General features: G+C 37.3%; 1 protein-coding gene across 2 annotated transcripts in view; it reads right to left on the reverse strand.

The window, feature by feature from the left end:
• adamts14 (ADAM metallopeptidase with thrombospondin type 1 motif, 14) overlaps nt 1–13,565 on the reverse strand; it is a 51,624-nt gene that overhangs the window by 22,047 nt on the left and 16,012 nt on the right. Inside the window, exons 3-6 of one of the 2 annotated variants that reach the window (XM_014006974.1) lie at nt 12,824–12,980; nt 8,747–8,943; nt 2,469–2,552; nt 774–921 (exon numbers count right to left, since the gene is read on the reverse strand). In XM_014006974.1, coding sequence (XP_013862428.1) covers nt 774–921; nt 2,469–2,552; nt 8,747–8,943; nt 12,824–12,980 — 586 coding nt within the window. Of the gene's footprint in view, nt 1–764; nt 922–2,468; nt 2,553–8,746; nt 8,944–12,823; nt 12,981–13,565 lie in introns of both variants that reach the window. The other variant, XM_014006973.1, reaches the window with a different exon arrangement.

Below are 13,565 nucleotides of genomic sequence, written 5' to 3' on the forward strand. Positions count from 1 at the left end.
ATAGATACTTTACTATGGTATAGTATTTAAATATAAACACATAATATTGGCCCTTTAAAAATACATATACATATGTAAATATCCAGATATACAGTATGGCATCTCCCTGATGGYGTTAATTTGATTTTGGTTGGATGAGAAATRTAAATATAYACCATTCTGAYACCCTATTGGTTTGTACAATCCATCATACCTGTATGAGACAAATCACTACAGYAGAACAGAGCAGTCGTCTGTTGAGAGGATTGAACATGACTATGGCAGAGATATGCTATAAGCATTTGAATCCTGTAGACTAGTGCATTTTCTATTTACTCTGGTTATTTTTGACTGATATTAAACATTTCAGTGTGAGAAAAAAGCAAAAACTGAAGAAATCTGTGAGTGGGGAATGCTTTTCTACAGAGCTGTAATATTCTTAATGAGCTAGAAATTAGAAAAAAAAGCTCATACTGAAGTTTGGAAACTTGAAGGATTATTTTAAAACATAAACTAACATCTCTGTTTTTTGACTACATGCCAAAAACATTCTTCATCATTATATCAATCGTTAATTGTTTTATCTTCGTTTCAGGGTGGCATCAACGTCAAGTCCGCAAGGTTTTGGAAAGCTCTAAAAGTTTTCCCGCGAGGGCAGAAGTTCAGTCCGTGGCCTCGGTTTTCATCGACCTTACCTGGTCAAGACTTGAAGCCGACCCCTTTATGAACTTAAGCAGAAATCAGCACTCAGTCTGCACAGGCCTCGATCGAGAAAAATACAGTACCTTGCATACCTGCGGGACCAAAATCTTGCCTTGTGAGGAAGATGGCGTGGTCGTGGTACTCGGCGTGGTCCGGGTCGTGGCGCTGCTGCGTGTTGGCCCATCGGCACACCTGCTCCAGGCTGCGAGATGGGTTGCCACGCTCAATCAGGCTTATAGACTGCACAATGACAAAGGGAAGAAGACGAAAAACAGCAAAGTGTGAACAGAAATCTTATACTTTTCCTTGTCAACCTCCTCCGCTTGGCTCCAATCTTCTTTAGGTGGAAAAAGGACTCAGTGACATTTCACCTTTATGTGATGTGCACATCCTTTCACTTTGAAATATATGAAAGGAGATAAGCTGTGGATTTAACTCTTGGGGCAGGTTGCAAATAAACTGCACATCTCAGAATAGACATTCACACAAATTTCTGACAAACAGAATCCATAAGTAACTCAAAGCTTTTGAGATGTTTTTTGCCTCTGCTGCCATTCATATAACCCAATTCCAATGAAGTTGAAATGTGTCAAACAAATAAAAACAGAACACAATCCTTTTCAATCTATATTCAATTGAATACRCCACAAARATAAGATRTTTAATGTTCAAACAGAACTTTATTGTGTTTTTGCAAATATTCACACATTTCTAATTTGATGCCTGCAATGTTTAAAAAAAAGCTCAAACAGGGACATGTTTTTAACATTTAAGAGCTTGTAAACTGGGGACACTAATTGTTGAAGCTTTGAAGGTAGAATTCTTTCCCATTCTTGCTTAAAGTAAAACTTCAGTTGCTCAGCAGTTCGGGGTCTCMGTTTGCGCTTCATAATGCGTCACATATTTTCAACGGGAGACAGGTCTGCACTACTTACACAAATATTAAACATCATCCTTAAAGTTTCTTTAAACACCAAACTTTTTAACGATTCCTCTTGTTTTTCAAGCCTGTCGAAGACTTCGACCCTCTAGCCAAGCTTTCATCTGAACTTTCCTGTGATTCCTGAAGTCGGATGTGTCAAATTTGCTCTAGGAACGTATTTTTTTTTCTGTTATGGTACTAACACCGACTTTCAGTAAAATCCACGTCCGACTGTCTGATCATCGGAGAGAGCGGCAAATAATGAAAGATATGAGTGACGTCACGAGAGGAGATCCCCATTACATAATCACCTGCCTTTCACCATCTCAGCTCTTGTAACTACCACATTGAAGCTAAAGGTCTCTCTCATGTTAGCAACACTCAACAACTACAGTGTGAATCACAGCACAACTAAAGATTACGGTTCAAAACTGCAGTGCARTAATAAAGCATTGCAAAAGCTTGACTCCACTTGCACCTTGTATGATCAGTTCTAAATATTTTTTTGTTTTCCGTTTTCATTCTGTCCAGACACAACCCTTATTAGACTTGTTTAAACGGACTCGTGCGTAACCTTGTTACAAAAAGCCACAAGTCTGATGACCTTTTACAAGGCTCGACAGGAGTTTTGGAAGAAGATGACGAACTGTCTGGAGTTTCCATTGCATCACTTTCTTTTTCATAGTTCATGTCGGTGAGCTCAGTCGGTCTGTCTTGTTTTGAGTCCAATCAAAACTGAAGGGAACATAAAAAAATCATTTCTGGGCAGCGGCAGCAGTGTTTATGAGTTTCAAAGCAGTCCTGTCTATCTCAAGGCTCTGACTCAAACATGAATATAAAGGGATGAAAAATACACGCAGCTCACCTGTCGATACCCGACCATTATCATCCGGACAAGGACGATGTTGATGTTGGTTCCCAAAGATTCATCGTGGTAGATTTCATCAACCTTAAAAGTCAATAAAAACTGTTACAAAAACGAAAGCAATGTGGTGATTCTGTTCATCATATGGAAAGTTGTTAGACACCGAGCAGAGCACATGGCTGTCCTCAAGGCAGATTGTTACTACAAACACACTGTCTGTGGGAGGAAAAGTAAATAGTTGTTAACTTGAAAACCTAAAATTTGTGTGGGCAGAGTTTTAAACAGGCTTTAAGAAACTAAAAGCAAGAGTAATTATGTTCTTCTGAAAATTTAAAGAGCCATAGTTTAACTAATTAAAGCCAATTTACTACCAAGTGTGTRCTAACAATACAAGACTGTAATTGTGGCTTAAAATATGTAAATCTGAGGCCTCTGGCTTATGTTCACCAAGCTTCCWACTGACTACTGTTTTATTTGATAAATCTTTTATATGTCTGTTTTTATGTCTTTAAAATAAAGATTAAGTTTTTGAACATGTACCAAAAGTGTCCAATAACAGCATTTAATATATTTTGGGTAAAGTTGCTGCCAAAAGATGAACACTAATGTTTTCCCGTCTGTGTGTTTCTCTYGCTGTCTGTTACCACATTACTGTTTGTCATCACTGGACCGATTTCAATTAAACTGAAATGAATGAAAACAATCCTCAAATGTGCATCTAGAACTGGTTAACGTCTGAAGCCAAACTAATTAAATCTAGCTGCCACGTCCAGCTGATTTTAGAAAACACCAAAATGACTACATTTCAGACAGTATAACAGAGCTAAAATTGCACATTTTCTGTGGGCTCACAATGTTGTTGTTTTTTCGAGACTTGAACAAAACAGCTACGGCTTTTTCATTTTTAACATGAGCTAATATAATCTTAGTTTAAAGTTTTATATATAGTCATTCTCACAGCAACCATTAGATGTTTGGGCTATTCATTTGGTTGCAATTAGCTATTTCAGCCACTAGATGTCACTAGATTAAACATATTCACTGCATGTCCGCTGTGGTTTAATCACTGCTTAAAATCTAATAAGGTTCATGTCAAATTTTGCTGTCACAATGCAAAAACTGTCCATCTAACCAAGTTTTCAAATCTTATATCCAAAAAGTCTTTCTGATCATGTTTTGAGACTGATTTACGAAACAAGAACTGAATATGTAATCTTGTTATCAAATTTGACTCAAATTAAGTGACAAATTCTGCCAATAGAGTAAGAAAATTTTACTTGGTAAGACTCTTGAAATAAGAAAAAAATTGAGGCAAATCAGGTATTTCAAGAATCTTACCAAGTGAAATTTTCTTACTCCACTGGTAGATTTTTTTTCACTTAATTCGACTTAAATTTTCAGGCTAACAAGATATCTTACACATTCAGTTTTTGTTTAGTAAATCAGTCTCAAAACAAGATCAAAAAATTATTTTTTGGCTTGACATTTTTTCAGTGCCGGTTTGATCCTGCTGTTTATTTCTGATCTGCTGTGCCTAGCAGAAAATTTTATCTACTTCCAAGAAAAAAAAATTAAAATAAAACTTTGAAAGTAGATGAAATATGTTGTGAAAAACAGATAAAATACCCACGAGCTGAGCTAGGCTTTCATTCAAACCCCGAGTCCAGTTTCTATTTGAATGTGATGCCTTTTAATGAGCTGGTTGCTGCATGTTTGCACTCATTCTGAGCCCCTTAAAGCTCATCTACTGYTACTCTTTTCAGCTGATGTATGGACTTCATAAGGGAATACAAGCTAAACATAATGAGATTTAATATACTTTTTTATTTACTACATTGGTTTGCAATAAATATGAGTAACTTTAGCGCCACTAAGCACCCTCATGTTTTTCTCATATTAAGGCATGTAGGGCTGCATGTGATAAACATACAGATTTACAAGATTCCATAACAACTTACAGCAACGCATGAACAAATACATCCTCCTCCTCCTCGTAATTTGTCCAKTAATGTTTTTATTAGGAACAAATGTCAGACAAGCTGCCCCTGCAGCTCCTAGCAGGCCACCAAAATCATAAATACTTCCTAACTTTTCTATTTAGAAGAAGTTCATAATAAGAGTTTATCCCAGCGGGAACTTTCCTCAGGTCCTTTTATGTCAGCTTGTTACTTCAGTTGCATCCTCTTCAAAGTGTATTTTATTACCCACTAAGCTCASACGTTGAGGAGGTTTGATTTAAGAGGCAACTTTATTTTGGGACTGTTAATAATGAAAATTGCAGCTAAAATAAAAAGTTATATATAAACTGTTAAATCGTTGGCACTCGGCAGCTGCCTGAAGAAGTTTGTGATTTGAATTTTTTAAACCTCTTGGTTAAACCAATGGACAAACAATCTTTCTACACACCCTGTTCTGTCATTAAACTTGACTGTGTTCAAATACAGTTAAAACAAACGCTTTGAGTTCTCCATTGAAGCTAAAACAAAATAAAAATAAAAAACATCAAGCTTTCAATTCGATTCCGTATAAATGATTTCACCCTCATGTGTACTTTTTAAATATTGTATGTTGAATATTCAAACATGCACTTTGCTCACGGCTAGAAAGCATTTGAGTAGATTAATAAATAATCTTAATTTTCTTTGAAAGTTAAAAATGGTTTACAAGCATTGCAAAACAGACTTATTTTTCCGCTTTTTAGTCTTTCTTTTTTTTTTTTTCATTTTGATAAATGCATGTTTGACTACTTGGCTGATTGCCTCACAGCCAGGTCCTGCCTCTTATTAACCTCCAGCACTTGTCTGATAAAGGTTGTCTGGTTAATTAGGGTCACTGTGCCTGCAAGTGAAATCCATTGATTTCATGACTGCTGCAGCAGATCAGCTGTTAGAATAACAACCTGCTTACGTAAAAAAAAAAAAAAAAACCAGCATCTGTTTTTGACGCCACAAAAACCACGTGAACTTAGATGGCACTGAAAACCCAACAGTATCTCATATGAGAAATCATGCAGGATTTCTTTTAAAAAGATTCATGAAAATGATGTGTGTGTGCGCGTGTGTGCAAGGGCTTGTAAAGGATATAGTCTCCACTAAAACACCAGCAAATTTAGCTTTTTTAGGTTTAAAAAAATTAACTGCACACAACAAAAGCTCTGTCCCCAAAGAAAAGCAATCTTGGCCAAATTTACTCTGGGAAGCAGGTTACACCCAAGACATTTGAGCAAATATTCCACCTACAGAGGCCCACTCAGGTCAATAAATGCTGTAAAGAACTTGTGGGTGACCCCACATTTACCCAGATTTCTAACTCAAATATCTTTCTGGGCCAAGACTGACCCACATACACGTGTTTGAACTGGACCATAAAGTAGAAGGTTAGAGGAAAAACAAGAGGACGTCATTGAAAATTAGCAAATATTTTGGTGTAACACTTTCTTAAAGTTTCTGTAACATGCATATCCTTCAAAAACAAAACAAAAAATTAAAGAAAGAAATAAAAACATGTATATTTAAGAAACTTGGCATAATACACAACTTTACACATTTTGTTACATAACTGGTATTTTTTCTTTTGAATTTGGCTCAGCCAAATTGAAACAGGAAGTGACATCAAAGGGGAACTCTTTCAGAAATCATTGTTCATTGAAACAATATTATTTGAACTCTGACTCTTCTTCATTTCTCTGAAAGTAGCTCAAAATAATTGAAAGAAGCATCAGATTCTTCTCTACAGTCTGTGTTTTTAGCCATTTTAGCAACACTCATATGCAGACAATCCCTTTTGTCATCACTTCCTGTTACTTAACGTGGAAATATCTCAACAACTGTTCACCTAAGTGGTGTGGATTTTTTGCCGTGCAACGTTCCCTTTGAAAAAACGCATTCGTACTTATTACATAAATTTGATGTCACAGTCACTATAAATGCATTCCCACTTTTGTGGTGATTCCCAAAGATCCCAGTGAGATGATGACAAAACAAGGAGGCCTGACATGGAGCTGAAAATGAGACTAACAGCTGTGGCCTGCAGGCGCTAGGTGTTCCTGGCTTGCGCACATAGCGTCACACTGACATTGACAAAACCGGGACCCCGGGTCAAACAACGCAGCCATTGTGCCGCAGAGACCTCACCAGTCACTTTGGCTCTGCGCAGACAGGATGTTCAGTAATCAGTCCCCCCCAGGGAGGGTTTCTCCAGGTGGTACTACGCATTCTGCAGCCATGGAGCAGGGATTCAAAGGGATTTGAGCGGGCAGAGCTCTGTCAGACACAGCAAGCCCGCGGCTTATGAGCGCAGCTAAAGGGTTTTGACCCTTTATTTGTTTAAACTGCCCTTTTCTCTCATGGAAATACATGGAAACAACTTCAAATCGTTATCTCACAGATTTCCTGAAACTGGCTTGTCTTGCCAGTGGTTTAAAAAGTCATTAAAGCGTAGACTCAAAAGACTCATGAGTGCACTCTTACAGCCACTTCCCAATATATATATAAAAATGGAGACCTTTTTCTGTTAAAGACATTTCAGACCAGACTATACAGTATATTCCTAATTAAATAAACATATCATTTTATGTAATAAAGTCTTGGCAGCACTAGCAGCCTGCTGGCATGGTTTTCCATGGCTGCCGTGCACAGCTCCTACTCAACTTTCTAAGTGGTCTAATGCAGCTAATCAGGCTGCCATGCCGGCTGCAAATGGTAACTGTTACAGAGTGAAACCAGCTCCCTGTGAAAATCTGACTTGGGAGATTTAGACCTGGTAAGCAGATTATGGTGGTAGGAGCTGGTGGAACCTACAAAGAATGAGCTGAGATTCTTCCCCCATTTTCTTTTTTTTTTTTTCGAGAGTGGGCTTTTTCTCATCTGTAATCCATCAACAGCAAAAGAAAGTGAAGCCAAGACTGATGCCAACGTTTTCTGGAAAATAAGATCACTTGAAAAATAGAATCAGATTCAAGAGAACTTCCATGCTAAAGAAGGCTGTAGTGCTGCTGTGGTTAAATAAAATATTAAAAATACCCTTTTTTTAACAGATAGTTCCCACATGACGCCACTTCCTACATCGGGACTGCCAGCTTTCACACTGACTTATGTACTGTAGAATATAAGTTATTGTTTGAGCTTTCCACTCCATTAACTGTGTGAGAGAACCATGATGGTTGCAGTATTGTTGGGCTCAAGGGCGTAAAAATGGTGACACATCATTAAAGCAAAGTTTTGTTATATTCCATGGATTAGAAGCAGCAAATGTTAACTAACTTTGCTACTTAGCATCACACTGCAAAATCTGTCCATCTTACCAAGTTTTAAAATTTTATATCCATCCAAAAAGTCTTTTTGATCTTGTTTTGAGACTGATTTACTAAACAAGAACTGATTGTGTAAGAATAATAATCTTGTTTTCAGAATGTGTAAGATTATTTATCTTGTTAGCCTCAAAATTTTGACCCAAATTAAGTCAAAAATTTCTGCCAATGGAGTAAGAAAAATTTACTTGGTAAGATTCTTGAAATACTTGATTTGACTCAATATTTTCTTTTTCAAGAATTTCACCAAGTGCAATTTTCTTTCTCCATTGGCAGAAATTTTTGACTTAATTTGTGTCAAATTTTCAGGCGAACAGGACAAATAATCTTACACATTCTGAAAACAAGATTATTATTCTTACACAATCAGTTCTTCTTTAGTAAATCACTCTCAAAACAAGATAAAAATACCTTTTTTTGGCTGGATATAAGATTTTAAAACTTGGCAAGATGGACAGTTTTTGCAGTGCAAGCATCAGAGTGTGACTGGCTGCTTATTTTGTGTGTGTATGCATATGGCTTAAACATAGAGGTAACACATAATCCTTTTTTATTTCCTTGTATATTTTCTAGATGCCAGCTAAGCCTGATTAATATGCAAACAAGACACCCAAAAGTACCTTAAACCAGTGGTTCCCAAACTTTTTATCTTCTGACCCACAAAATATCCATGGCAAAAACTTCGTTAATTACCCTAAAAACACAGGTTTTTGACAATCTAAACAGCTTGTACACAAACATAAATACTTATGTATACTAATTTTGTGTTTTTGTAATAATTATAGGGAAAATATTACATCATCACCCTTTAAATTGATTTCTGGAAATTATCCAAGGTGCTTCATGACCCATAATTGGGTCCCAAGCCCAACTTTGGGAACCACAGTTGTCTGTCATTTTCATAACTTATCAAGAAGTTGTGCTGATGATCTACAACATCAGTGAACCATTACAAACAAAGCAAACTTACTATGTTCATGAGGGTGAGAACGTAATTTTGCACGTGTTCCTTGCCGTGAAAGCGCACCACCGAGTCGTCCACAGCCAGCAGCACCTCGATGTTGTAGTCCTCCTCCTTCGCCTGCCTCCTCTTCCGCTCGGACTCGGACAGTTTGTGTTTGACCAGATCCAGAGCGGAGGGAAGGTTGGCGATTCCGACGTCTGCCACTGCATGAGACGAGCAGGACATGAGGAAATCAGKCAACAAGCAGCTGGAATCTGCTCCACCTATCCCTTCTCTTTTTTTCTGCTTTAGCCAGATGTGACACAAAACAAGCTTCTGTCTGAAAGCAGGAAAAATGAAATCATTTGAGATGAACWCCAGGAATGAGTTTAATCTCTTTTCTCAAATATGCATTTTATTTCAAAAACTCATATAGTTTCACTTGAGTATTAATGCTGTTACTGTTACTGTTAGAATATTAATGTTTTAACTTCCAAATTAAAAATAAATTTAGGCGTAGGAATTTAACAATTAATTGAGAATTGATTATTAATCCATTATAAYGGCTTAAAATCCTGAAAATGAATGAATCCTTTTCATTGTTATTGTATAACAGTAAGTTACATCTTCAAGACAAATTCAGTTTGATACTTGATAATGTTTGGTCACAAAAGGASRAAAATGCTGATGTTAAAACAAATATATTGGTTATAAAATAACAACAATTCATTTTGTTGAAAAAATAATGCAAACATTTATAATCATGGACTTAAATCGATAATTGAACTGGGGCTCGAGTGTATTGTTACATATATACTGTATGTGTCTGCTGCCTATATAAACATGGTTAAATCATCTAAACTATAAAAATAGGACATTTTTATCAAAGAGAAAAAATGCATAAACACACAACGTGTTTATTGCAGGTGAAATAAATGTTTGAAGTAAATTATTGACATTTTGTGTAAATTAATGATCACAATAAAAATTAAGTTTAGTATCAAACTTTTAAAATAATATTTTTTTATTTAACAACTCTTAATTGTCTCATCAATATTAAAATTACATAACAATCTGACAACATCTGAAACATTACTTTGCACCTAATATGGTTATCATTGCAATCACACTCAGAGTTTATGGTCTCTGTTTTCTAGTTAAAACTAGTTAAAGCAGCATAAAATAAGTTAAAAGGTAAGAAAAACAAAAAACTAGCATGTCTTCCAGCAGATGCTTACTGCATTAAAAGAAGAAAAAAATCATAATGGAGTTGGGATGTTCAACAGCAAAGGAAAAGTCCCTCCCCTGCTTGGGCTCCTTATCCCACCCCCACTATCCCATCCCCCGCCGAGCCACAGSAGCACAGCATTCCTCATTTTACCAGCTGATTTCGTGCACACTGCCTCCACTTCTAATAAACGCATGCAGTTCAGCTGCAGAAGTACATAAGTCTCAAAGCTGCAGAACTGAATGGCGGACCCTATTATTATCCACCTCTTAAGGTTTCTTAACTTTATTAGGGCTTGCCAATTCAAATGAATAAGAGAGCAAAGGGAAGTGTTGCTATAAGAGCCCTCAGTTCAAACTTTAGTTTTACAAATGAAAGCAATGTTGCTGAAAATGTCTCTTAGATAAATATTTCATGAACCAAAGCACTGCTTTTTTCCCAAAATAAATACAAAAATAGTTATAAATCAGTAATTTCTTCTATTAAAATAAAATTTATTAAGGTAGTGGCTAAACAAAATCAACACATGCTAAAAGCTAATCTAAAATCTAAAATCGCGGTCAGAGATAATTTGAATAATTGGGTGTAACTCAGCCTTTATTAGCCACATTGACCTAAAAATTTGGTATGGTGGTTGCTGACAGTGATCTCCAACATGTAGTAAGGGCAAAAAAAAAAAAAAAAATCCAAGAGGGCCACCATAGCTGAAAAGGAAAAATGACCATAACTCAGGCATTCTTCACAAATTTGAGCTAAAATTTGATGTGATGGTCACTGAGGTCAAACCTAGCACATATGAAAAGCTAATCAAAAGTTTAAGCTATCTGCTAATGCTATTTTTAATGCAATGATTTGTCCATTTTTTAAACATACAGAGCTTAAAACTGTTGTAGTAGCTGTAAAAAAAAAACCTGAATGCTAAACAAATATGCAAGATGGCTGCCAGGGCTAATTTTAAAGGGGACATATGCAAAATCCACTTTTTTTTAGCTGTTAAATACATTTTGTTGTGTACTTGGAGTCTATAGTAGTGGTAGTAGTTGAATTTAGTCTCTCCTTGAGTTTTCAAAGCTATTGCATCAAATTAGCTGCTTTGAGACAAACCTCAGAAATTGGGTGAAAGAGGGGCTGGTAAAGTAAGAATAAGGAGGAATTCAGACCAAAGCGTTGCAGTTCCTCTTTATATAGACCCCAACTGAATGATTTAAGTGTGAAAAGGAAGGATTTAAAAGCATGATATGTYCACTTTAAACAGCAATAACTCAATTAGGGGTTGTAGCTGATATGGGGTGAATTTGTCTGCTGCTAACTTCACTTCTCCACGACGTAGGCTGTCCCAATTTGTTGGTGCCTACTCATGAAGCCAACGAAACCCCAAAAAATGTAGGCTGCATCTGAGTACCCTACGCAGTCTATGATATCCCAGGATTCATTGCACCTTCAGTAAATAGTGGATTTAGTATTTTTATGGCGGAGTTTGGAAATTTATCACGGACCACAGGATTCATTTTTAAATGTAAGTTTCGAAACTTAGACCCCCTTCATACGGCAAAATTTTTAAATTGTGCACCTGCATCTTGAAGGACTCCATGCATCCTGCACACAGACTGTTCCAGCCTCTCCCCTCAGGCAGGCAGTAGAGGAGCATCCAGTGCAAAACCACCCGGCTCAGAAAAAGTTTCTACCCTGCAGCTGTCAGACTGCTGAACTCGAGCTGAGCTTGATTCAGCCTCATCTCATTTCTTTTGTTTCTGTTTGTTTATTTATTATTTAAATATTAAGCTTCTTGAACWGGAACCTGAGTCCAAATTTCATATCACAAACATGTTAATGTGAGCTGGTATGACAATAAAAATCCTTGAATCCTCGAAAAAAAATCTAACATGTTAAATATCCCTTATTTGAGGTCGAAGCGGTCCCATTGTCGTTCTGAGCCGACTAGATCACTCTCAACTCCCCACCCACAGCAGGAATATCTGCTAAGATTATCTTTAGAGCATCACGATAATCTGGATGTCCATAAGATTGTCAGAAAGGCAAAACTGGGCCAGAATTAGGCATGATTATAATGCAATGTGAGGCAGACCTTAGCTGGTGAAGCTATTGCTTGCTGCAAAGAGATATTTAGAAAAAAGTGCAGTTGCAAGTATTGACACTGGAGCTAAACCCAAATTATTAATGATTTTATTTATTTACATGCAATGATTCTCTAATAATACAGAATTTTGCGCAGTTTCGTCTGAAGGTATGTGATTTAAAACGTATGGCAATGGTGTAACGCGTGGTCACGTAAACATAATCTTCCGTACACTAGACCCAATCATTTCACAGCAGCCAGATCAAGCAGCCTACGGCCTACGTAGACTGTGGCCAATGTGAGCTGTGACCACTCAGTCGAGACACATCCACTGAATCCTAATCAAAAATCCCAAATGGTCGCCGTAAATAAATGGATTGATTGACCATAACTCAACTATTTTAAGCCATATTGATGTGAAATGTAGCGTGGTTGTTGGTGACAAACTACTCCAACAAATAGTTAACTCAAAGCTTATTTTAATTGGACGCCACGTGGCAAACCCTTGCATAGTTTCTCCAGGAACCATTTTAGTTCGGATTGTGATTACATTTGCAAAACAACATATTGATTTTGATGCCGTTCTGCCTTAGACCTTGTGTTGTTCTGTTCCAATTGCTCGCTGTTTGTAACTTGCTTTGTAAAAGGATTTCTTTTTCTTTCCCCCACAGAATCAAATATTTAACTGTCAGGTGTGGTAACAAACAGTCTCTCCTTCCAGTCTGCGGACAGTCACAAGCCTGAAACCCACACACTGCTTTGTGTTTTCTCTGATGACAGGCTCCGTCTCTTCACCAACCTTCATTATGGAAGTCCTCCCTCCGCTGACCGGCCTCCAGCTTGATGGCCGACCTGCGGTAAACCACGTGCACTCGTCCTTTGGCTTCTGCATCCTGTTGGCCCTTCTCAAGGGGTTCGATAAAAAACTCGCCGTTATCGGTCCTGATCAGGCCTGCCTGGAAGAAAACAGATTCAAATCTCTTTTAAAGAAAGAAACGTCACCCAGAGATGGTAAATTATAGCATCTCATGTTAATTGGCAGGTTATGAGCGAAGATGCCAATACAGTATACACAAATTGTGACCCCTGAAGCTTTTCCACAATAATCACTAAGTGTGACACATGTTTTAACCTGGAAGAAAAACCCCCAGAAAAGTCTTTGATATTTTTGCTAACTACCTACATTGGCTAAATTAAAYAAACAGTCTGAAAATAGGAATCTGCATTGCTTAAAGGGGCGATATCATGCAAAATCAACTTTTTTGAGTTTTATATCATGTTATAATGTTATACTCTCATAAAAAAAACATGCCCAAAGCCTTGCTTTGATTTATTCATGCATGCTTGAGAAATCCTGCAGCATTTTTAGGCAGCCATGCTGAGGAGCAAAACGACAGGTGGGGACCAGGAACACCCCTGGGACGTGTGTTTAAGCCGAACTTCCTCATCATGCAGCACACCTCCCCACCCCACACAACCCGCCCATGACTCCTGCAGGCTCTCGGCAGTAACAGAGCAAAGTGAAAGTGAAACTTAAACTG

This window comes from Austrofundulus limnaeus, unplaced genomic scaffold (assembly GCF_001266775.1).
Source record: "Austrofundulus limnaeus strain Quisiro unplaced genomic scaffold, Austrofundulus_limnaeus-1.0 Scaffold39, whole genome shotgun sequence".
Taxonomy (NCBI): domain Eukaryota; kingdom Metazoa; phylum Chordata; class Actinopteri; order Cyprinodontiformes; family Rivulidae; genus Austrofundulus; species Austrofundulus limnaeus.